Source organism: Hylobates moloch, unplaced genomic scaffold (assembly GCF_009828535.3).
Source record: "Hylobates moloch isolate HMO894 unplaced genomic scaffold, HMol_V3 SCAFFOLD_3, whole genome shotgun sequence".
Lineage (NCBI taxonomy): Eukaryota > Metazoa > Chordata > Mammalia > Primates > Hylobatidae > Hylobates > Hylobates moloch.
The window spans coordinates 32903283-32927927 of record NW_026652278.1 but is presented as its reverse complement, the minus strand read 5'-3'; the positions used below and the strand labels follow the sequence as shown (position 1 = coordinate 32927927).

Below are 24645 nucleotides of genomic sequence, written 5' to 3'. Positions count from 1 at the left end.
ATAAAGCAAATCCGAAGCCTAATTGAGTTCATTTTAATTTCTCTCCGATCACAGCGAATTACTCTGGTGATAAATCAGGGGGCAGCTTCACCCCCAGTAGAAGGCCTAATTTGCAGCTAATTACAAAACTGATTTCTACAGGAAGATCAATACGAGAAGGAATTGGAAATGACGAGGCAATCCCGTCCAGCCATGGAGGGGAGGGGGTACTCTGGGGGGGGCCAGGAAGTGGAAGGGAAAAAAACAGACCCGAAAGAGCAGAAAATCAGTTTTAATTTAACGTAATATTAATCAGAGCAACTTTTCCTGCTTTGTGCAGGCTCCTGGTCTGCCCAGCTCTGGGGTCTGGCTTGGCCGTGGCTGCAATAAAAAGGCAATTACTCGAGTGTTTCGGGCAGGACACCCTTTCAGAGTCAATGACTGGCCCCCTCCTACCCTTCTGTTAGCCATGTGGACTCTCCCTCTCCCCAATTTCATACCCCAGTGCACAGGCAGAGAGCGAGGGGCCCATGGGGCTGTCATTGTTTGTTTTTAAAAAAGGGGCGCCCATACCCGATCAGCCAGCAGTGCCAGGCTGAAGGCCCCACTAGGCCCTTCCCCCAGCTACTGGCTCTGCCAGTCATGTCATGGTTCCCCCCTCCTCCCCAAGGCTCCTCGACATCCCATGCCTCTCAACAAGGGTGTCCCCACTACTACACCCTACCCTCAGTGGTGCTTAGGCAGGAGATGCTACAGAAACATAAAGGGTGCTGGCATAAGTGCCCAAAATGTGTAAAGGGTGCTGTGCCTCCAATTTCACCAAGTCAGGTCCACTCGTACCCGCACAGAACTTGCCATCATCCGCCAAGCGCCCCCCTGCCGCATCTCCCCTCTGCCCCACCATCTCTTTCTACCCCATCTGGGCGGGTTCCCCTGTTCCTCCTCCCCATCTGCACACCGAGCCCTTTCTCTGTGTGTGCATCAATAGAGAGCTGTCACTTTTCTCTCTCCTCCCAGGGGAACGAGTACTCCCTCCCAGCCCTGACCCCTGGGCTTGATGAAGTCAAGTCGAGTCTATCTGCATCCACCAACCCTGAGCTGGGCAGCAACGTGTCAGGCACGCAGACATACCCCGTTGTGACTGGTAAGGGGGCTTCCAGGAGGGCGGGAGCACTGTGTTCAGTGGAAGGTGCCTCAGCCCATGCCATCTGAGGCCCAGTGTGATGAGCAGGTCCCCCGCCATGATATTTACAGAGAGAACGAGGCTTCTAAAACCAGAGTGCTTCCTGAACAGGGGTGTGCAGATGTGGGGAGAAAAAAAACTGGGGTCATGGCGTCTGTGGGCTTCAACCTGGAAAGGCTGATGCTAGGAGGGGCTGTTGCCAGTTCTTCCTCCTGTCCTTCACCTCTCCCTTTGTCTGTTTCTCTTCCCTCTCCCAAGTTGCCCAGAATCATGAGCCTCTTGTTAGGACATCTGCAGAAGGCAAATAAGCCAGGCTGGTGAGAGTGGAGCATGGGTACCCAGTGTCCAGCCTCCACACTTGTGTCTCCAAGGTTCCTGGGGGACCCGCTTACCACTCCTTCCAGGCAGCATGGGTGACCATGGCTTTGGGCTTGAGGGCATGGCACCCAGCTCTGTGGAGTTTGAGATGAGTATAATTATTCCAGCCTTCCTCCTGCTTCCCAGAGAAGTCACTGACACCAAGGCTTGATTTCAAGGCCAGGTAGGATCAGGCTTGGCCCACAGTCAAATGCAGAGCTAGGGGCGCCATGGCCAGGAGCCCCTACAGATGAAGAGCAGCAGGGCCAGTTAGTTTGCAAGGGGAGGTGGAGTCCAGGGAAAGCCGCAGAGCTCCAGGCTGTGGAAGGCGCATGCCACTGCAGAAGGGTTTCCAGGCCAGGAGACTGCCCAAGTGGGAGACACACGCATTGCGGTGTTATTAAAATTCACCTAATTATTCTGGAGACACTAAAGCCAATGTGCCGTTTGTTCCTTGGGAGACAGGATGATTGAGAAGGGTCTCGGTGGGGATTGGGAGACACTGAGGCGTTACCTGCAGAGCGAGGCAAGTGGAGGTGGCCTGGGGACCCGGCAGCAGGGCTGCAGAGCCAGCGGCAAAGGCAGGGAACAGGCACAGCCCGCTCTAGGACTGGGCCCTGGTTCTGCCTGGGATCGGGTCTGAGTGTGGCTGCATTTGAGTCTGAGCTGGGCTCAGTGGCCACCCATCCTCCACCTGGGGGCTTAGGAGAGCCCTGTCAGCTTTCCCAGCCTCTCCCTAAGGGGCTGTACTGGTACAACTGTTTCCAGCCTAGATCTTTGACTAGGGAGTCAGAGGTTGAGTTCTGGAAGTGTTGGAGACCTGGACTGGGCTTTCAGGAGTGACGACCTTAGCTGGGTTAGCTGGGCCAGGACATAGCCCATGACCGAGTGGCCCTCAGCATGAGCCATCCTTTGCCCATCTGGGAAGCTCTCTGACCTGCTAGGTATTCTGACCCAAGGCAGAGAGACGGCCCAGGCCAGGCCACCTTTCTCCTGACCTGCTCAGAGGTGCAGTGGTCACTTCCCAAAGATGGCCACTCCAGGCACTGTTCAAAGAGAAGCCGGGAGACTTCTCTAACCCTGTCTGCTGCCCAGTGCTCAGGCCATAGTCCAGAAGGCAAGGACTTCCTGGGGTGGAGGTATGAATCTTCAGGGTAGGGCTCCTGCCATAGGAGACCCAGGGGCTGGTGCAGAGAAGTGTCTCCACCTTGAGCAGCCCCCACCCGCCTCCCCCCCATGGCCCTGGAACAGTCCCAGCTCAGCCTGGGAACATCTCCGGCTGATCCATCTGGATCCAAGTGTGAGAAAAGTTCATTTCAGACCCAGCTTGACATTCCCAGGTGGCAAGTTAGCACTAGCATCTCAATCTGTATGCGACATTTCAATCAAGCGAGGAGTAACAAAAGCAGAACCATTAACATTCGGAGCTGTTCACCAGTGGTAATGACGGGGAAACTCGCTCAGAAACTGGAAATTACCAAAAAGAGAGAAGTGTGTGGAGAGGTGGGGGAGGGAAGATGGGGATAGGGGTAGGGAATGATTTTTCCACACTTAGGCCAAGATCCAGTGTTTGGATTAATAGTGCCATTACCCAAGAAAGAGCTGCAGATTATGCTCATTCTTAAAATGTTTTTGCTGGCAATTAAACTGCTGCAGTTATTGATCTTTGTTGATTTTATGTCCTCCTAATTTGCATAATCTATTAAAGATGAATGATTTATGATGTGTTTATTATGGGGACAAACAGAATTTGCTAGAGGTACTGTCAAGGTGAGCAATGGGGCATTGCTCAGAGACTCCATGGGCCATCTCAGCAGTGGGTCCAGCATGTTGGCCTTCAGGCCAGGATATTGTGGGTAGTAGTGAGCAGTGATGCAATGAGAACAGAAACAGGAGAGTGGGCTTTGGGTGAGTTCTTCTAGAAAGATGTTGGCATCTGTGAGAACTGGGCTCCAGGCAGAGCTGGAGTGTGGGAGAGGCCCTTAGTATATTTGTGGACATTGCCCTCAAAGAGTCTCTAAAAGCTTATTGTGTTGCCAAATATTAAGGGCTTTGGTGGGAGAAGAGAAAAGGAGGCTCTTTCAGGTGGGTAGGTGATTCTGGGGAGGTGTGTGCTAAAGGTAGGGGAGCTGTTAGGTCACCCAGTGCCCATAGCCTGGCTTAGGAGTGCCAAGGTGTTCGAGGAGCCCCCTTTATCCTCCACGTCTCAGGCACCCTGCTCATCTTCTTCCCCACGACTGGCAGCTGCAGCTGCAAACCTTAGGGGATGAGGGAATGCCCTAGCCCAACCTAAAAAGCCAGACCTTATTGAGATTCCTGCCACCTCCTGGCACTGGAGGCTGATTTCAAACTTCACCAGCCACTTGATACAGCTATTCCACAAGGTCAGGACTGAGAGGAGAGAGGAACCTGGACTATTGTGTGGAGGGGATAGTGGGGCCCAGTGGGCCAGGACACAGCTAATCACATTGCAAGCAAGGGTGGCTGCCAGAGGCTAGGGCTCAGCCTTCTCCCCACCTTCCATCAGGGAACCAAGGAGAGAGACTGATTTTGCTGGGTAGTGTTTGCAAGTTCTGCCGAGATTTTAATTTCACTGCATCACAACTCAGCAAGCTGCCAAGTCAAGCTGGTTATTTAAATTTATCACCCACTTTCCCTTCCGCCGCTGGGCTGCTCTAGCTCAGCGGCATCTCTTCTCTCCAGCCCACGGCTCTAGGCTGCTGGTCTGGAACGGAGCCGAGTCTCTCCTAAGTGATAAAGAGGGACCAGCTACATGAGAGAATGGGTCATGGGCATTCTGGCCCCAGGCTTTTTCAGGTTGGCTGGCTGTGGCTGGTACCTTTCATCACCTTCTTGACCCTCCAAAGGAGCCCAGGGGGGCTGCCATCCACTTCTCAGTAGTCCCAGGGCCCTCTGGGTCAGGGCATCTGCAGTGAGGACTCTGGCTCCAACTTCATGCTGGAGCCTTCATTCCTTAAAATCTCCCATCCCTGGTAGAAAAGATAGCCCCTGTTCCCCATAGCTTTCTCACCTTGACCCCCCCTTCCCTATGTCTGGCCGAGGCTGCAGTGACAAAGGAGCATGCAGAGACACTGGCAGTGATATTGATCTGGGAGGAGAAGATGAGAACTTACTCCAGGATTCCCAAAGTCACTGGGGATGTTTCTGAGCATTAGAGAGTCCCTTGACACAGTGCAAGTCCACCCCGAAGGAGAGAGCCCAGATGCAAGGAACGGTGCTGGAGAAGTCAGAGACTGTACAGTTCCACACTCTCTAGAAAAGGGTTGGCCAATCTTTGGCTTCCCTGGGCCACTTTGGAAGGAGAAGAAATGACTTGAGTCACACATAAAATACACTAACACTAAGATAGCTGATAAGCTAAAAACAAAAACAAAAATAAAAAACCTCATAATGTTTGATGAAAGTTTACGAATTTGCATTGGACCACATTCAAAGCTGTCCTAAGCAGCATGTGGCCTGTGGGCTGTGGATTGCACAAGCTCACTCTGGAAGCTAGGGAAAGCACCAGTCCCTGGAGCCACTGCACCCACAGGCTTCACTGGTCTCTAGTGGGCATTGCTGCCGCGCACTGGCAGAGCCTTGAGCAAGTACAGCTCTCACCGCCCTTGCTTTAGTCACAGAGAGGTAAAGGATGAATGAGATTAATGTCTGGGACCCAGGCAGGCTACCTCACCAAAACATAACTGAATAAAATATAACAACAAAAATGTTAATATGCAGCAAATCTCACTCTTTGGTGCCAGAAATAGAGGGGAACTCAAAGCCAGATCAGTATTGGAGAGGCCGCTGGCATCACACTGGAGGGAGACGCTGACTGGGAGAGGATGGGGTTGTAACACACCAGTCAGGGAATGTGACTTTGGGAATCAGGAAGCTAGAACTGAGTATCATCCTGCATAAAGCAAGGAACAGAACGGGGACCACACTATCTGTGAAAGGCAAACACATACACTCGTCCAAGTAGCCCAGGGAAACAAGGAAGGGGGCAGCAGGGAAGGTCACCATGAGACATGGAGACCCCAAGCCTGATGCCAGATCAGAGTGCAAATTTATACGTCTGTTGCAGGAAACCCAAACCAGGAACTTACATAAACATTTGTACAGGATAGTAACCCATTCTGAAACCTCACCAGGAGCAATGACAAACCTTCTTTGTAGAGACATTCTACAATCCAGGGCACATGGGACTCCCACAGGGTGAAGAAAAAAACCCCACCACTATTGATGAGCTTACTATAAAAAAAAATACACATCTCATGTGAATACAAACTTTCAAAAGGGAAAGTTAGTAGAAGCAATAAATAGAACATGTAACATCCCCCCAAGAACTGGAAACAATAGAATAATCCAAAAGCGCTATAAACTCAGCATGTTTAATATTCTAAAAAAGATCAAAGGGGCCGGGCGCAGTGGCTCACGCCTGTTATCCCAGCACTTTGGGAGGCCAAGGCGGGCAGATCATGAGGTCAGGAGATCGAGACCATCCTGGCTAACATGGTGAAACCCCGTCTCCACTAAAAAAAAATACAAAAAATTAGCCGGGCGTGGTGGTGGGCGCCTGTAGTCCCAGCTACTTGGGAGGCTGAGGCAGGAATATCACTTGAACCGAGGAGGCAGAGCTTGCAGTGAGCTGAGATCATGCCACTGCACTCTAGCCTGGGCGACAGAGTGAGACTCCATCTCAAAAAAAAAAAAAAAAAGATCAAAGGAAGTATCAGTTGTATCTTTGTCACAGATCCAGATCCCCCAGTCCCTTCCCACCACTGCTCACCAAATTGTCAGATAATGGAGATCAAAAAGGGCAAAGAATGAGGACCACACCTATAGATTATTGCTTTGGGGTCCAGGAGGCATAGAAAGAGCTGAGCCTCAGGCAACTCTGAAAGTAGAGCCTGTTCCAGGCTTGTCCAGGCTCCCACACTGCTCAGCCTCAGCAGAAAATCTTATATTTTCTTTGGGGAAATGTCTGAACATTAGAGAGCTAGAGACGGGGACAGTACCTTTCTCCCCAGTGGGGTGGGGGCAGGTGGGAAGCCTCCATAGCTTCCCCATCCTGGTTGGGGGAAGGTGGTTTTATTCAAGAGCTTGGGAGAAATGTATCTTAATTCCTGAAGACTGCAGTTTTGAAGGAAGCTATAACTAAGATCCAGGAAGAGATGTGGATGCTGCCCAAGAGGGAAGTGCCCAAGGCAGGAAGAGGGAGCAGAAGAGGCTGGTCTCCCAGAAGCTGGCTGATTTGAGCAGAGGTGGGGGAGGCCAGAGAGGCAAAGTTCACAGCTGGACAGCAGCAGGGACCAGTGTGAGCAGTGTGGATGTAGCTTCTGAGAAAGTGTTGCCAACTCTCAGAAGCTCGGCCTCCTGGCCCACATCTGAGATGGTCAGCAAAGTGGCCTTTTAGCAGATAGAGGTGTGGACCCTGGGAAGCATCCTCCTCCTACTCAGGGCATCCTGAGGACCTCCAGGAACTGCCTCTTTCCTGTAGTTAACAACCCCCTTCCAATGCAACTGCATTTCCCTCCATAAAACAAACAGCTTAGCCCTTGGCCAGCCCCTGGGGGAGGAGAGGGCAATAAAGACTGAGAAATGTTTCTGAAGGAGGCTGAGAGTCTCCTAGTCTTGTCTGTCAGCTGAAAGCCCCTGATTAGCTAGAGGAATTTAGGGCACAGACATCACAGTTCCTCTCCTTGAAAGGAGAGGGCTAGGACAACTTCAGACATGTGGCAAGTCAGAGAGCCCTTTACTGTGGAGGCCAAAGCAAGCCAGAGGGCTGCTCCTCAGTGCTCACATGCCCTAGACCCTTCCTTTAGGCTGTGAGGGTCCCAAGAAAAGAGGCTAGCCTCCTTCAAACATCCCTGAGTCTGCTAGCCACATCCCCAAGGACCTCCAGCCCCCAACCTCAGCTCTGATTTAATTACGGGGGCATTTCCATAGCAATGAGACATTGACAGATATGCGGCTGCTCTGGGCCTGCAGCCTAGGGAGTCATTGGATCAGGCCTCTTTCCCTTCCTTCTTTATCCAGTCCACTGCTAGAGGTAAAGGATATGGAAAAGAAGAGGCACTAATCCACTGTCGGTATCAGAGTCAGGCCATATTTGGCCAGAATAAAAGCTGTGCCACCTCAGTCTCAGGTCCCAGTCCCATGTCCTTGTCTGTGCCTACTGGCCACCCTGTGCTGCTGGGCTGCCCTCCCCAGGAGGGTGCCATGGCAGAAGTACCCAGGCTGAGAATGGGGCTGCAGAGGGAGGAGCATTGTAGGGAGGGTGACAAAGGTAGGAAGGGTTTGGGGTGTCTTAGCAAAGATGTAGTTCTGGTGTTTTCTACGCTGAGCTCAAATTTGGCCCTTAATCTTGGGCCTTTCTTCTTACCTCCTCCCTTAATCTCTTCCCTCTGTCCGTGAGGCCCAAAAGGCTGAACATGCCAAATGGAGTGCTTATCCGTCCAAGGATGGCCTCACTTGTTCATCAGAGATCAGAGAGAGAGAGAAAGGGGCCAGTCTGAATTTGAATCAAAATATTTTCTAAGAAATCAATGATCTTGCTATCAAGTGCGTAACAATAGCCAACTCAGGCCAATAAAGGATTGCCCAGTTGAGAATACTGGCCACTGCTTTCATGATTCGTCAGGTTACGGGGACCCTTTCAGTTTCTGTAGATGTCATGTAGATGCTTGATGTGTCCCACAGGGGAATTCTCCAAAAAAGGGATCTCCCAGCACTAAGCTTTTTAGTCCATTATTTGGTACTTTTTAAGAAGAAAATGTTGGCTAAGTAAAAGTAAGGTCAGTCAACCCAACATTTTTTGAATGACCGGAAATCCTAAAGACTGCTGTCCTAATGAAACAGGTATGTATTGGTACCAAGGGCTCAGAAATGTCCCAGTGGCCTCTAAGGCACCTAGGCAAGACCTGAAAACCTGTTTCCCCCAGAGGGCTGGCCACCTCCAAGGTGACAGGAAGACCCCTCACTCCTTTCCCAGGGTAGCCAGAATCCCTTCCACCTCCACAATTAGCTGTAGCCTCAGGACAAACAAGCCAGTGCTTTTGCAACCCTGAGCTTTGGGAGACAAGCTCCGCCACTATTGCCACATCTGAGAGGGCTTTGCATGCCTTCAGCCTGAATCCTCCCCTCTTCTCCCCAGTGGTGGTGGCGGCTGGGCTGGCAGGCAGGGAAGGAGGAAATCCTGCAGGGCTCGGAGAACAGCCTAATGCTGCAGAGGCTTAAGTGGCCGTTTTCCTTGGGATTAGGGTTTCACTTACACAGAGCGCCTGAAAAACACTGCGCTTTCGGAAGGATTAGAGCTGACAATTCAGTGCTCTCAGAGAACAAAATAAAGCCAGAGAGGAACTGGGAGGCCTGGAGTATCAGAAGACTGTGCAAACAGGCTTAACCTCTGCCCACCCAGCATGAGGGTCTCTCATGCTCTGAGCCCATCTTTGAGCCTGGGCCCAACCTCTTGAGTGCCAGCACCTGCCCAACTCCAATCTTCATTTGTGATTTGCTCATGGAGCCAGAGAAGGCAACACAGAGACGTTGCCTTCTGGGAAAAGGACTGGGAAGTTGCCAACTGGGAAGAGGACTGGAAATGTCTTCCCCTCTCTCTGAGCCTCAGTTTCCTCCTCCGTAAAACAAGGGAGTTGGACTAGAAGATAGCCAAGTTCCTTCTCAGCCCTTTGAAAATGTGATTCTCCCCAGCACTCCCTAGTGTTATCCTAGGATGCTGAAGCTGCATTTCCATCCATGGTCCAGCTGAATTAGAAGGAAACCACCTCCTGTGAGGCCCTGAGCCAACAGGCTACACAGCCCAGAGGAGGGCGGGGTGCTGGGAGAAGGGATGGAAACAGCATGACTTGTGTCCAGCCGGTTGGCCGTCAAGGTGTAGACCTCACTAAGCCCCTGCAGATCTGGGTAACATCCCTGCCTAGGACACACCAGGGATTCAAGTTGTCAGTGGGAGCTGAGATCAGCTGGAAGAGCAGCCACCCTGAGTTGCAGGCACAGCCCCCTCTGCTGGAACCTGGAGCAGGCAAGCCTCAGGTGGGGTATGGGGCTGAGGCAGAGCCTGGGGCTGTGGGCCGTCCCATAGTCCCTTCTGCCCTAGAGGACAAATCAAATCCTGGGAGGATTTGGAACCTTGGAAAATAAGAAATGAAAGGAAATATGTAGATAGTTATTTTCCTCTCCTTTTAAAACATCTTGTATAGATTTAAAGTTTGTTACTTTAGTGTAAGTTGAATTGGTCATAAGGTGCTCATAATTGTTATAGTAAATACCAATTATGCATTTATGTATTTAGGCAGCAATTACAAATTTAATAACTGTGTATTCTTGTAAGTATTATAAATGCCTATGTCAAATGCAGGCACAGACTCCCAGCCTTGAAGAAATCTAATGTCTTCATTTTTGCTACCTTATGAGAAACAGACAGAACTTGAGGATAGGGTAGTAAAACAAGAGTTATGTTTTCTGGCCTTAGGGTCCTCCACAGTGTCAAGTGGGTAGCAAAAGTGCTCATTTTCAGAGAAAGATGCTGAGGAAAAGCATCTCTAAACTCCTTGATAGAACTTTTGCTGTATAAATCTATGTCTAATAAGTCTCATCTGAGCCATCATGAGCAGCAGTTTCTGCTTCTTTCATGGCTTCCTTTTTATTTCCTTGATCTTCTGAATGCTGACATTTTCCTTGACTTGAGATAAACCTCCCTGCTACTTCACATGTTATTTTGCTGTGCTTTGTATCATCTTGTTTATTGATACAATTCAAGTAGTTGCAAACAAATCAGTGTCTGATGCCAAAGAACAGGGCTCTTTTGCTTTTTTATAAACAGTGCTTATTACTCTTTAAGCCATATTTTTTGAGAATATGATAAAAGTCATGTACCATCTACACAGAAAGATACAGATATATAATGTCCATAACATTTTATGTATAGATTTATATAGACCCCTTGAAGTGATCTATGGGTTCTTGTGGGATCAGTTAACCCCAATTTAAAACCCCCACTGTAAAAAAGTGGAAGAAACTGAAACACATAAGAAACAAGAAGTGACAAGATGTTGTGTTACAGGAAGGATTCACTTAGCATGATCCCATATTACTTTCCTGGACCAAACACCTATCTATTTTCTGGGTCTGCACTATTTGAGAATAATATCATTCCAGGATCAATTCCCAAGTATACAGCCTGTTCTGCAATCCAGTTTCTGCCATCTACTGGCATACATTTCACTATATGCAGTGAAATCTCAGACGTAATACTTGGCCCCTCTGAGTTTATTTCTCATCTATGGAATGGGGATTAAAGGCCGGGCATGGTGGCTCACCCTGTTATCCCAGCACTTTGGGAGGCTGAGAAGGGTGGATCACCTCAGGTCAGGAGTTCGAGACCAGCCTGGTCAACATGGCAAAACCCTGTCTCTACTAAAAAATACAAAAGTTAGCTGGGCGCAGTGGCAGCTACTCGTGAGGCTGAGGCAGGAGAATCACTTGAACCTGGAAGGCAGAGGTTGCAGTGAGTGGAGATTGCACCACTGCACTCCAGCCTGGGAGACAGAGCAAGACTCTGTCTCAAAAAAAAAAAGGGGGGGATTTAAAAACATATCAATGGCTGGGCCCGGTGGCTTACGCCTGTAATCCCAGCACTTTGGGAGGCTGAGACAGGTGGAGCACCTGAGGTCAGGAGTTGGAGACCAGCCTGGCCAACATAGTGAAACCCCATCTCTACTAAAAAATACAAAAATTAGCCAGGCGTGGTGACAGGTGCCTGTAATCTCTGCTACTTGGGAGGCTGAAGCAGGATAATCACCTGAACCCGGGAAGTGGAGGTTGCAGTGAGCCGAGATCGCGCCACTGCTCTCCAGCCTGGGTGACAAGAGCGAGACTCCATCTCAATAAAAATAAAAATAAAACATCAACATCATAGGGTTGATATGAAGATTAAATGAGATAATACATCATATAAAATGTTAAGGACACTGCCCAGCATATAGTAGGTGCTCAATGAATGCTAGGTAGTCCTGGCGCAAGTAGAAACACAGCTCTGACCTTGAATCTTAGACCTGATGGTGAAAGTAGCACAAATTACCTGATGACTACAATTTTTCAACTTTCTTAATAAAATCTTTCACTTTGCTTTTCTCTGTACTTGTAAGAGGAGCTGCACTTAGATTCTCCAAAACAGTTTGATCTGGCCCATTTGGTAAGGAATGTCTGACGAAAGTGCACTGTCTGATGCAGTTGTAGTGATTGCTGTAGAAATTGGCTTTAGAATCTTCAGGGACTTCTGCAGTTGAACTGAGAAGACATCCTCATCAAATACAGTGCTTTGAACACTTCTGGGGACTTTAAGATTCTCCACTACCACTGTTTCTTGAAGACCCTCTTTGTTTTTCAGAAAACTCTCGCAGGAGATTAATACTCCACCCCATGGAGTTTTATTATAGACTTTTGGCATCGGGATTTTACTCTCTGAGCCCTTTTTATCCACAGCCATGACGATATGAGACTTTGTTTGTCAGATGACTTCTTTTCCTTTTCTTTGGCTCTTTTGGGGAGTATCTGACTTCATGTTATTAAAAGGCAGTGTGGTATAAACATGGCTTCAAATTTTGGCTGTATCATTTACTAGCTCTGTAGTCATGGGAAAACTGTGATGCATCTTTGTGCCTTCATTGTCTCACCCTTGAAACAAGGAAGTTACCTCATCATCTGGAAGGCTCTTCATCTTTAAAAACTTTGTAACGTTGGCCAGGCGCAGTGGCTTACGCCTGTAATCCCAGCACTTTGGGAGGCCAAGGCAGGCAGATCACTTGAGGTCAGGAGTTTGACACCAGCCTGGCCAACATGGTGAAACCCTGACTCTACTAAAAATACAAAAATTAGACAGGCACAGTGGCACACATCTATAGTCCCAGCTACAGGCTGAGGCATGAGAATCACTTGAACCCAGGAGGTGGAGGTTGCAGTGAGCCGAGATCGCACCACTGCACTCCAGCCTGGGCGATAGAACGAGACTTCATCTCAAAAAACGAAAAACAAAAAACAACTTTGTAACCTTGGAAAGCAAGCGTCCAACATGAAATGCCCATCTTCTTGTAATAATATGTGGGGTTTTGTCCATTTGTAATTTCTGATGCTGTTTTTATGTTACTGGCCATTGTCAGTGAGCAACAAAAATCCTCTACTGCATTCTGTTGGGTGGCACATATTTTATAACTGATGTATTCTGCCACATAGCTGTTTTCTCCTTTTTCTGTGCTTTTGCTTGTTTGTATAAAGGAGGTAATGTGCTGTTGTACAGTTTTAGAGTCTGTCTGCACTCCTATTTTTCCATCCATCTATAGTACAGCGAGGCCCAGTGCTCTGTCGATTCTTGCTTGCACAGATTCCATTACCCATTCATATTCTTTCACTAAAAGAGGCTTGCTCAAAGAATGCTGCTGGGCAAATGGTATGACAGTCTTAGTAATTTGAAAACTTCCTGCAGTATGTGTTTTCCATTATTGACAATGGTGTTCCAGAAGAATATATGGCCCTGGCAAGAGTTTGGTCAATTTTTTCTGCTCTTTAGGTGTCACCTGTGTGCTAATGAAGCAATTGAAAGTGCTTTGTATGCAGTGGCCAGCACCTTTGTTGGCTCAGGGGTCCTGAACAGGGTACCCCTTTGTGGAGATACTGGTGTTATAGACTCCGGAGCAGCAGGTGCACAGCTGTATGCAGAACACGAGGAAGCTTGTGTGCTTTTTCCTCATCTTGGGACTCTTCTTTCACGTTTTAAAAATTTCTACATGGCACTGCCCAGCTTCAGTTTTCTAAATAGAATTTGGCAATGTGCCTTTCAATCAACTGCTCAGTGGGTGACTTTCAGCATGCAAAAGTTCCTACCTGAAGGAAGTTGCCATTTTGCAAGAGAGAAAGCCAGTAGAAATAAAACTTTCCAATAGGACTGCATCCAGATTAGCTGGAAACATCTTTCTAGTCATCCAGCCTTTCTTCCTTCCTCCTGAAGTGAGGTAGGAGATTCTGTGACAAAACTTTAGATTATAAGGAATTCATGGTGACAGGTTGTGGGAATCATGCAACTGAAAACCAGAATTCAGATGCATTTAAATTCCTGTTTATTAAGAAAGAGGCACACCCCTTTTCCTGCTGCTTTGCAGACTTTGTGATGACAGGGAAGGAGGAATTAGGTTTCTACATCTGTTTAGCTTCAAAACTTCTGCATCTTCCCTAACTCGATCCTGTCCTGGGCCTTTTTTTTTTTTTTGATCAATAAGTGCCATATTATTAATCTCTCTAGGAATTGATTTTGATATTGCTGTCATTGTCTACTTCAGGTCCACTCCACTGAGAGACAGTCAGGAGGAGTGTAGCTTTCATTGACAACAGAAGTCAATGAAGAAAACCCACATCAAAGCAAACACAAATCCTTTCTTCTGTCTCTCTAGGAGTCAAAAGTGATCTCTTGTTTGGCAGTTCTACTCTGCTTGTTCTCGAGTTTTAGGAAATGAAAGATATTGGCTATATTAGACAGGTATAGAGGAAAGTCGTTCTATTGCATCATAAAGTCACAATATATGAGTCCTTCACTGTAAACCTCTTATCAGCCTATAAAAAAACCATAATCTATTGTTTAAATTGTTTTTTAAAGAAAAAGCATATTCTAATATTTACATTTTATCCCAGCCTTTACTTCTTTAATGAGACCAATCTATATGAAACAATAAAAAAATTATAACCCATCAGGAATTGGCTGTTAAGTGCAATAGATTGATGGAGGATTAATCAACAAGTGTTTATTGAGCATCTACCATGTTCTCAACCATGCAGGATAAAGCAGAAGACAGGGTCCTGCCCTCAGGTTGCTTATGATCTGTTTGAAGAAGCAAGCTATGATATGAAACATCAGGGCTGATATATTATGAAATATAATGGCATGGTAAACCATGCAGCACAGATGCTGTGGAAGTTTGGAAGAGAGAAACTTCCCTGATGGGTAGAATGGTAGGGATTTTAAGGCTTCAGTGGGGAAGGAGAGGAAAACCATAAGGAAGAAGAAAAGGTCATGGCAAAAGCATAGGGGGTTCACATCACACAAGCCACTGAAAACAGTCAAACTAAACCAGGAGAGGTGAGAATCTTAAATTGGGTGGAGAGAGTACTTTAGCAGCTTTAAAAGCCACAGAGTTTCATTTCAAACTATAGACTACAGGGAATCAGTAATGGTTTTTACAAAGGAAGTGGTGTGATGAAAGCAAAGTTTCATGAGGACTAGCCAAGCAGCCACATTTAGGATAGACAGGAGGGGAAGAATGTGGAGGCAGGGAATGCAAGCAAAAATATTCTGTGGCAAAAAAAGGTGCTTAGAAGCTGAGCTAGGAAGGTAGTGGAAGAAATGGAAATTGAGCAGATGTAACAGACATTGCCAAGGAGAATTGACAATACTTGGTGACTGATTTCATCTAGAATGGGAGGAAGAAGGCTATGTCAAGAAGGACTCCAAAGTTTTTGGTCTTGTGATCTTCAAGATCATAAGAAGTGACAGAGGGAAGATGAATCTGTTTTTATTCCAGTTAGGTTTGAGGTGACAGAGGGACAGCTAAGGAAAATGTTCAGCAGGGTGCTAGAAATGCAAAAACCTGAGCTGTAGCTCTGTATAGCTAGGGAAGGACGAATCACTCAGATGTGTCAAGGTAGGGGTGAGGAAACTCATATAGCTCTGGAATGCAGGGAGGTGAGGCCATCTTCAAAGGGAGAGTAGCAAAGAGAGAGAGAGATGCTTTGGAATAGCCATTGGGAGAATAATGACTATGGCCCAGCTGATGAAAAGAAAGTGAATGGGCCCAGGTATGCATAGTTCTGTTACTTTCTCCAGCCATGCCTTGCCTTCCCAAGGATAGACAGAGGCATTAGAGTAGTAGAGTGGCATTGGCTAGTGAGGAGGATAAGGGGAATCTGGAGGGCTTAAGGGGGTTCCAGGAGGTCCAGGAGAGGATAAAGAGATAATGGCAGAGGGGAGAAAGCAAATTATTATTAGAGATCAGAGCATGCTAAATTGCAAAGGGAGGTGGTGACCTCTTCATAGCAATGGAGGGTGCAGGCAAGGAAGGGAGCCCAGTCATGTGCAGCTGTGTCCCGGAGGACATGTCTGTGGACCAGGGGTAGCACCCTCATCTTGACTTGCTTTGTCTCACACTCTCCAGGCTCTAGCTGATAGAGCCCTCCAGGGACAGAAGTCCAGCAGCTGGTGGGGGAGCAGATTTTGCTCATTGGAACTTTATCTGGTCCACTTACACTGTTGGCTCAAAGCTCCTGATTCACTTCAGGGTGGTTTTCTATCATGTAAATGCCATAAACACTAACAGCAAAATAGCACACTGGCTGGCCCCCTGCTCTCCACACCTGCCAGGCCCAGCACCTGCAGCTCCACTTGGAGAGGACAAGGAATAGCCATCAGTCCCTGTAGGGGTGATGGTGGGGTGTCCTCTAAGCCTGAAGGAAAGATGGGGTGTTAGGGAGAGGAAAGATAAGCAAGATGATAGAGGTCCATTTGGCTGCTGGAGAGACCACAGCTGAATATCTTGCTGAGAAGGAGGAGTAAAACCAGGTCATCTCCCTCCCATCTCCATCTGGGTTTGGAATGCACAGAGACACAGGCAAAGGCAGATACACACACACACACACACACACACACATACACACACACACACACACAAATGCACAGACACACAAAGAGATACACAAAACAGAGATGCGTACACACAGCTGATCATAGACATTTAGCTTAGACACATGCAAAGGCACACTCAGACGGTGCATTCAGGTGCACAGCGGCACACGTACCCCGGCATGTCTGCACGGAGCTCTTTCCTCTCCAAGAGTTTCCTCTCCATGCAGTACCCTGGTGTGAGTAGAGGCAGGCCCCTTTCTTCCAGGCCTTACCCCTTCCCCTTTGTGTTTTTCCAGGTCGTGACATGGCGAGCACCACTCTGCCTGGTTACCCCCCTCACGTGCCCCCCACTGGCCAGGGAAGCTACCCCACCTCCACCCTGGCAGGAATGGTGCCTGGTAGGTGACAATGCTGCAGCTGCCTAATCTAGGTGGGGGGAACTAAATTGTGGGTGAGCTGCTGAATGGTCTGTAGTCTGAGGCTGGGGTGGGGGAGACCCAACGTCCCCTCCCTGCAAACCACTGCTATTCTGTCCCTCTCTCTCCTTAGAGGCTGCAGTTGGTCCCTCATCCTCCCTCATGAGCAAGCCGGGGAGGAAGCTTGCAGAAGTGCCCCCTTGTGTGCAACCCACTGTATGTCATGGCCCCTCCACAGCGCCCACCCACCCAAGTCTGTGCCCGAGGAGCACTCAGCCTCAGCTCCACCCTCAGTGCCCAGCCCACCCCAGCCAGCTGACACTGCTTGGAAGAGCCTGCCCTGGTTTCCATGGAAACTTGGAGCCAAGAACCATTTCCAGGGGCATGTCAGTCACTCAGACAAAGCCACCCTGGTCCACACCAAGACACAAGGGAAGACCAATGTTGAGAACAAACCCCAACCCCAACCCAGAGAGAGGAGGGAGCTAGTCCCTAAGAGGAATGGAGGTCAGGCTGCAGCGGGAACCAGGGAGACTCGCTGCAGTGAGACAGGCTAGAACACCCCTATACCTCTTCAAAGGCACCCAGCCTTCCATTGCTCCCCTGGGGCTCTGACCTATCCCTGATCAGAGGAGTTGGGTTTGGGTTGTTTGGATCAGAGAGGCAGAGGCTGTATTTAAGGTCTGGTGACTGCAGCTGGAGGTTGTACTATACCTAACCGCTAACCCCAGATTGGGAGCAGGGGCTTGAAGCCAAAGAGAGCTGAAGTTCCTATGTGCACAAACACCAAAACACTCTTGTCTTAAGGAGGGTTAGACTCACTCAGCCAGCAACTCACTCCCTCTGGCCGCCCTCTATATGGCCTTTCCCTGAAGTTCAACTCTCATTGGTATGGGGAATGGGGAGGATAGAAGAGAGTGGTTGGCTGCATCCATCCAGGGACATTTTGGGATAACCCTGGGTAAGCAGAGCTTGGGGTGGGGGCAGCAGCAAAGAGGGAGATTGCTGCTGGGTCTTATGAACTAGGGGCTGAAGGGAGTTAGAGGTGTGGGTAAAGGGATTCCTGGGCAGATTTAGGGGAAGGGAAGTAGCAGCCTTGTTGGGAGGAAAGGAGATTTTAGGGAGAAGCTCCCAGCAGTGAGCAGGTGGGGGCTGGAGGAGGTTTTAAAGAGGTGGGGTGAGGGAAGAGTGGGGAGGTGGGGGCAGGGAGTCTGCAGGGAGGTGGGGAAGAGGGGAGCCGCAGAGAGCTCGTGGTGGCGAGGGGGGAGTCGTTAAACAGAATCTAGTGCTGATGAGGAAATTACACTTGTTTCATTAGCGATGGGGAAGGAGATAGCTCAGTTCCTCTTGGTCACAGTTGAGCTCAGAAGCTCATTATCCTGCTGCACGCATGCTTTCCCTCCTCGTCAATAAACAGGCTTTCCAGTGGCTGCATCCCCCACCCCCACCCCAGCTCCCTCTCAGAGAGGGGCCCCTTCTCCTCTACTTAACCCGCGGTTAGGGATCACTGTAAACAGTCTGGGGTCATCACACAGGAGAAAGGGCGAGGGGGAAACCTGGAGGCCTGGCCTTTCTCCTGCAGAGGGAGGGAGGCAGCTTCCGACGGCTCCCAACCCACGGGCCCTCCGCTCACCGCTAGCGGACCAGCGGGCAGTCCACCTGCGCCGCCTCCATCCCCTGCCGCGTAGCCCACCCATCCAACCTCTTGAGGGAAAGGCGGGAGGGCGGTGTCTCCCAACAGAGCTCCCACCTCTTGTGTTGGCACCGCGCATTGATGCCATTCTTAGGACTTTCTGGGAGAAATGTGTCCCGAAGGCCTTTCTTCGCCACCGCCCCCCACCCCCATTTCCACCCATTAGGGGCCATGCCTCCCAGAACCGGAGTGGCCTCTATAAAGGCCTTGGCCCCCAGCGCGACAGGGCGGACGCGCCCCAATATAAACCCTTCGTGGGTGGCCGCTAGCGCCTCCGCTGGGAAGCCCTGGGCGGGCACCGGCCCACAGGTTCCGCCCGTGGGTGTGCGAGCGCGTCGGTGCCTCCCGCCTCCCCGGGCTCTCCCCACGCAGACGCGGTGATCGCCCCACCTCCGCCCAGCCCGCTCGCCACGGCCATTACCCTGCCCGCGACACCTGCGCCTGAGACCCGGAGGGAGGAGCGGGCGGAGAAGCCACCGGCCGGACTCGTGGGGTCCGCCCCGGCGTGCGGGCGTCTGATCCCCACTCCCCCACCCTCCCGCAGGGAGCGAGTTCTCCGGCAACCCGTACAGCCACCCCCAGTACACGGCCTACAACGAGGCTTGGAGATTCAGCAACCCCGCCTTACTAAGTGAGTACGCCACCTGGCTGGCCGGCGGCTCAGCGCGGCCGCGCGGCTTCTGGGCACCGTCCCACTCCCGGCCACCCGACCTTTGGGGACCCGGCCGGGCCAGGGGGACAGGCTTGTTAGTGCAGCACTGAGGCCCGGGGACCCCTCGAGGACGCCCGCGCCTCCTGACCTCCCGTGCCCTCCCTGGTCGCTCGAAGGCTCTGCGCTGCCCTCGCCCTCGGATCCCCTGGAGGGTGCGCAGCCGGGCGTCACCGGATCGGGTCCCTCTCATGCCCCGTGAACGCAACTATTCTCCGGGACAACTGGCTCCACTGCCCAGCCAAGGTCTCCCAGTCCGGATCCCGCTGGACCCCAGCCAGGGGAGGTCTTTTCTTTGCTTTTCTTTCCTTTTTTGTTCTCCTGTTTGTCCTCTCACCCAGCCCATTCTTCTCCTGTGTTAACTTCCAGGTTCCCCTTATTATTATAGTGCCGCCCCCCGGGGCTCCGCCCCTGCCGCTGCTGCCGCTGCCTATGACCGCCACTAGTTACCGCGGGGACCACATCAAGCTTCAGGCCGACAGCTTCGGCCTCCACATCGTCCCCGTCTGACCCCACCCCGGAGGGAGGGAGGACCGACGCGACGCGATGCCTCCCGGCCACTGCCCCAGCCTCACCCCATCCCAGGACCCCCGCAACCCTTCACATCACCCCCCTCGAAGGTCGGACAGGATGGGTGGAGCCGCGGGCGGGACCCTCAGGCCCGGGCCCGCCAACCCCAGCCCCGCCCGCCGCCCCTCCCCGCCTGCCTGGACTGCGCGGCGCCGCGAGGGAGACTCGGCCCAGCTCGTCCCGGCCTCCACAGAGCCAGCCCCGAAGCCCGCCAGCCACCCCGCCGGACTCGGGCGCGACCTGCTGGCGCGCGCCGGATGTTTCTGTGACACACAATCAGCGCGGACCGCAGCGCGGCCCAGCCCCGGGCACCCGCCGCGGACGCTCGGGCGCCGGGAGGCTTCGCTGGAGGGGCTGAGCCAAGGAGATTAAGAAGAAAACGACTTTCTGCAGAAGGAGGAAGAGCCCGCTGCCGAATCCCTGGGAAAAACTATTTACCCCCAGTGCCAGCCGGACTGCCCTCGCCTTCCGGGTGTGCCCTGTCGCAGAAGGTGGAAGGGGGCGTGGGGGTCCGGCTCTAGGAACGGGCTTTGGGGGTGTCAGGTCTTTCCAAGGTTGGGACCCAAGGACCGGGGGGCCCAACAGCCCGCACCGACCGAGCCGGACTCTCGGCTCTTCACTACTCCGCCTGGCCTGCCTAGTTCCCCAGGGCCCGGCACCTCCTGCTGCGAGACCCGGCTCGCAGCCCTGCCTTGCCCCTACCTCAGCGTCTCTTCCACCTGCTGGCCTCCCAGTTTCCCCTCCTGCCCGTCCTTCGCCCGTCCCTCGACGCCCTGCATCCTCCTCCCTGACTCGCAGCCCCATCGGACGCTCTCCCGGGACCGCCACAGTACCAGTTTCCATAGGCTGCGGACTGGGGTCTTCCTCCAGCAGTTACTTGATGCCCCCTCCCCAGACACAGACTCTCAATCTGCCGGTGATAAGAACCGGTTCTGAGCTGGCGTCTGAGCTGCTGCGGGGTGGAAGTGGGGGGCTGCCCACTCCACTCCTCCCACCCCCTCCCAGCCTCCTCCTCCGGCAGGAACTGAACAGAACCACAAAAAGTCTACATTTATTTAATATGATGGTCTTTGCAAAAAGGAACAAAACAACACAAAAGCCCACCAGGCTGCTGCTTTGTGGAAAGATGGTGTGTGTCGTGTGAAGGCGAACCCCGGTGTACATAACCCCTCCCCCTCAGCCCCACCCCGCCCGGCCCCGTAGAGTCCCTGTCGCCCGCCGGCCCTGCCTGTAGATACGCCCCGCTGTCTGTGCTGTGAGAGTCGCCGCTCGCTGGGGGGGGAGGGGGGGACACAGCTACACGCCCATTAAAGCACAGCACGTCCTGGGGGAGGGGGGCATTTTTTATGTTACAAAAAAAATTACGAAAGAAAAGAAATCTCTATGCAAAATGACGAACATGGTCCTGTGGACTCCTCTGGCCTGTTTTGTTGGCTCTTTCTCTGTAATTCCGTGTTTTCGCTTTTTCCTCCCTGCCCCTCTCTCCCTCTGCCCCTCTCTCCTCTCCGCTTCTCCCCCCCTCTGTCTCTGTCTCTCTCCGTCTCTGTCGCTCTTGTCTGTCTGTCTCTGCTCTTTCCTCGGCCTCTCTCCCCAGACCTGGCCCGGCCGCCCTATCTCCGCAGGCTAGATCCGAGGTGGCAGCTCCAGCCCCCGGGCTCGCCCCCTCGCGGCCATGCCCCGCGCGCCCCGGGCGGCCGAAGGCCGGGCCGCCCCGCCCCGCCCCGCCCCGTAGTTGCTCTTTCGGTAGTGGCGATGCGCCCTGCATGTCTTCTCACCCGTGGATCGTGACGACTCGAAATAACAGAAACAAAGTCAATAAAAGTGAAAATAAATAAAAATCCTTGAACAAATCCGAAAAGGCTTGGAGTCCTCGCCCAGATCTCTCTCCCATTCGAGCCTATTTTATTTGAAAAGGAAAAAGAGAAAAGAGAATCGTTTAAGGGAACCCGGCGCCCAGCCAGGCTCCAGTGGCCCGAACGGGGTGGCGAGGGCGCCGAGGTCCGGCCCATCCCAGTCCTGTGGGGCTGGCCGGGCAGAGGCCCGGACCCAGGCCCAGGCCTAACCTGCTAAAGGTCCCCGGATGGTTCTGGTCTCCTCGGCCACTTTCAGCGCGTCGGTTCGTTTTGATTCTTTTTCTTTTGTGCATATAAGAAATAAATAATAATAATAATAAATAAAGAATAAAATTTTGTATGTCACTCCCCATGGCTCCAAGTTTGTCTCTCCCTGTCTCTGAGATGGGCCTCCCCTCCATTGGTCGATCCCCAAAAGCCCCTTCAATGATCCTCCCAACTACACTCCCACTGCGACCTCCAACTCCTTTGCCGAGACCCCCTTGGCGGCAGCTGAACCACGGCGAAGGCCGAGGCTAGCCTGCCCTTTAGTAGCCACCCTCCCCATGCACCCCGGCCCTGGGGACAGGAAGTTCTTACTCTCTGAAACTTTAGAATAACTCCGAGTTAGCCCCTACACTAGGCCAACTCTGCGGTCCTACCAGTACACCCGCACCCAGATTTAGGGTGCTGGCTCTCAGAACCCGAAGTCTGAGGCCTTCTCCACGTGGGTGGAGGGGTGGTCGTCTGTCCTATCTCCTCCCTCCGTTCCCCATCCAGTGCAGTTGCGCGTGGGCGAAGCAGCAATTTTATCCCGGAATCTGCAATGAAACGCGAAGACCGCAGATGCTTGCCGCAAGTTTCCTCGCTCTGCGTTTACTTCTGGGCCCGAAGAATGCCCCGCAGAGGCCCCGGGAGCTGGTTCATGGGACTTCAAGCGCCTCCAGTGTCTTGCGGAGCCCCGGGCCCCAGCAAGCAGCGGCTGAAATTGGTGCGCCTTGTGCTGTGGTCTGGGTGTGTCCCGGAGAGGGCGCGCAGGCGCCTATGTCTGTCGCGGGGCGGTCGGTGGCTTCCTGCATCCGTATGGCTTTCTGTTCATCTATGTGTTCGTCTATATGTCCCTGGATGGGTCTGGGGGTGTGGTAGTAGGAGAATTGTTTTTTTAGCCATCCTTGCTGTTCTTGTGTCCAGGTGTCCAGTGAAAGATCTCTATGTCTCCACCTCTCTGTTCTCTGTTTGTGAGGGGTTGTAGGGGGAAGGGGGATGTGATGACTGTCCAGGATTGTTCTGCTGCATCAGAGATACTTGGGAGGTTCTCCTTTCCATCCCTTCAGCAGCTTTCCAGCTTTGGCCCTCCCACACTCTTACCAACACAAAGGGCCCAGCTTCCACCTGGAAAGTTTCCTTCTGTGTCCCTGGGACACCTTCCCAGTCCAGCTTCTATCACAGCTTCCTCCTTGAAAGGCTCTTGAATCTCTGAGCTGCCAGGGATGCAAGCAGGACATTGGGGCAGACTAAGAAGTGACCTTCCCCTTTGGCTTGGGACAGTGTCTCCTAGACACCTCCTTTACATCAGAATTCCAGAGACCTTTCTTTCAAGCCAATCTGCCCGGGCTCACCCATATCATGGCACCTCTAGGGGATGTACAGAACCCCCAACAAATCAGCAAACCCTCAATCAAGTCCATTCCTTTCCCCCTCCCTCTGCACCTGTGTCTCCTCCCTATTCTTCATCTCAAAAAATGGCAGTTGCACCCTTCACCCTGCCTGGTGTTGGCTGTCTTGACCACCAGCCTCCTAGAAGAGTGGCCTTCAAACTTCTTTGGTCATACACCTTCTCAGCCAAAAGAATTCTGAATGTGTACTCCCAATATAAATATATTTACTGATTTACAAATTCCATAAATATACTACTGGACTAACATATTATGAATTGTGTAAAAGATAAAATATTTAAAAAATGAGTTTGGAATATGTAAAAATAGAAGCTCTAATGTTCTCATACCCAAATGGATTATCTTGCACTCCCTGGAAGATGTGCACCCCACTTTGGAGATCCTGGTCATAACCCATGAAAACTCAGCATGGCAGAACTCCTGACTATTGCCTGGTGCCCAGCGAGTACGTTTCTGGAAGTTGCAAGGGCACTGGCTTGGGCCAGGGCAGCCCAGTGAACACTGCCCTCATCATATATAGCAGGTACCAGACTCCCAGTGCCTGGCTTTGCCTCCAGGTCCACCCCAGACAGGGAGCCTTGCCCTGCCCACTCCATCGATTTGGGAGCCACGGCCTCTTATGTGGGTCTCACTGGAACCTCTTCTGTTCTATTTCTGGTCTCTCTCAGACTGAACTGGACAGCAAACATTCCACTGCTTACAGTAAGCACCTCTGCCCAGAAGCTTCATATGGTGTCCCTCCTAGAATACTGATTTCAGCTTGGAATCAGCCTGAGGGCCCCAAAACATGATCTATCATCCTTGGCCAGTTGCAGCCCCATTCACCCACCCCAGACACAAAGAGGGCCTGTTCTGCTTCAGTTTGTTTTCTCCAGAAGTCATTTTGACTCTGCTGGCTCTGTCCCCATCTTACCCCTACAGAGTTCCCAGCTGAGGCACACCAAGTATGACAGCTAGAAACAAATTAACAGAAGTGTCCTGGGTTGAGGGAAGAGCAGGAGCAAAGACAGGAAGTCATGAAAATACACCAGATACAATGTGGCTGGAGTATCAGGTGCTGGGGGAGGGGTGGGGGTGGAGGGAGGTGGCAGGAGATGAAGCTACAAAGGTAATCAGAACACTGTCATGGGCATGCCAAAATGGTACCTGTCACACACACAGCTCCTTTAAGGAAGCTGCCCTACCCACAGCCACTTCCTGCCCACGTAGACAATGTATTTGTACCAGTGACTCTGTTACTGGTACAGAATTGGACTGGAACACAAATCCACACTGAACCAATCAATCCTCCTCTTTCAGAAAACAAAACTAGCAAGTATGGAAAGAAAGAGGCCATTAACCATGAAAAGAAAAGCCCAAAGGAGGCCCTGAGGGCATCCCCTAGTCCTCCTCACCTCAGTAAAGGATAGCTCCATTTGTATCACTCAAGCCCAAAAACCGACATCTTCCCTGACTCCTCCTGTCTTTTGCATCCCACGTTTGATTCATCAGCAAAACCAGACAATTCTACCTTTAAAATCTATCCAGAGCATGATCTCTTCCAA

The 24645-nt window shown here is 51.3% G+C and overlaps 1 protein-coding gene across 5 annotated transcripts in view; it reads left to right on the top strand.

Moving 5' to 3' along the window:
• PAX2 (paired box 2) overlaps positions 1-21778 on the top strand; it is an 85598-nt gene extending 63820 nt beyond the window's left edge. For 2 of the 5 annotated variants that reach the window (XM_032180182.2, XM_032180174.2), the window contains 4 exons: positions 997-1123; positions 16502-16603; positions 18859-18945; positions 19393-21778. In XM_032180182.2, coding sequence (XP_032036073.1) covers positions 997-1123; positions 16502-16603; positions 18859-18945; positions 19393-19469 — 393 coding nt within the window. In that variant the 3' untranslated portion in view covers positions 19470-21778. The remainder of the gene's footprint in view (positions 1-996; positions 1124-16501; positions 16604-18858; positions 18946-19392) is intronic. The other 3 variants (XM_032180167.2, XM_058435766.1, XM_032180191.2) reach the window with 2 other exon arrangements.
• The last annotated feature ends 2867 nt before the right edge of the window (positions 21779-24645 follow it).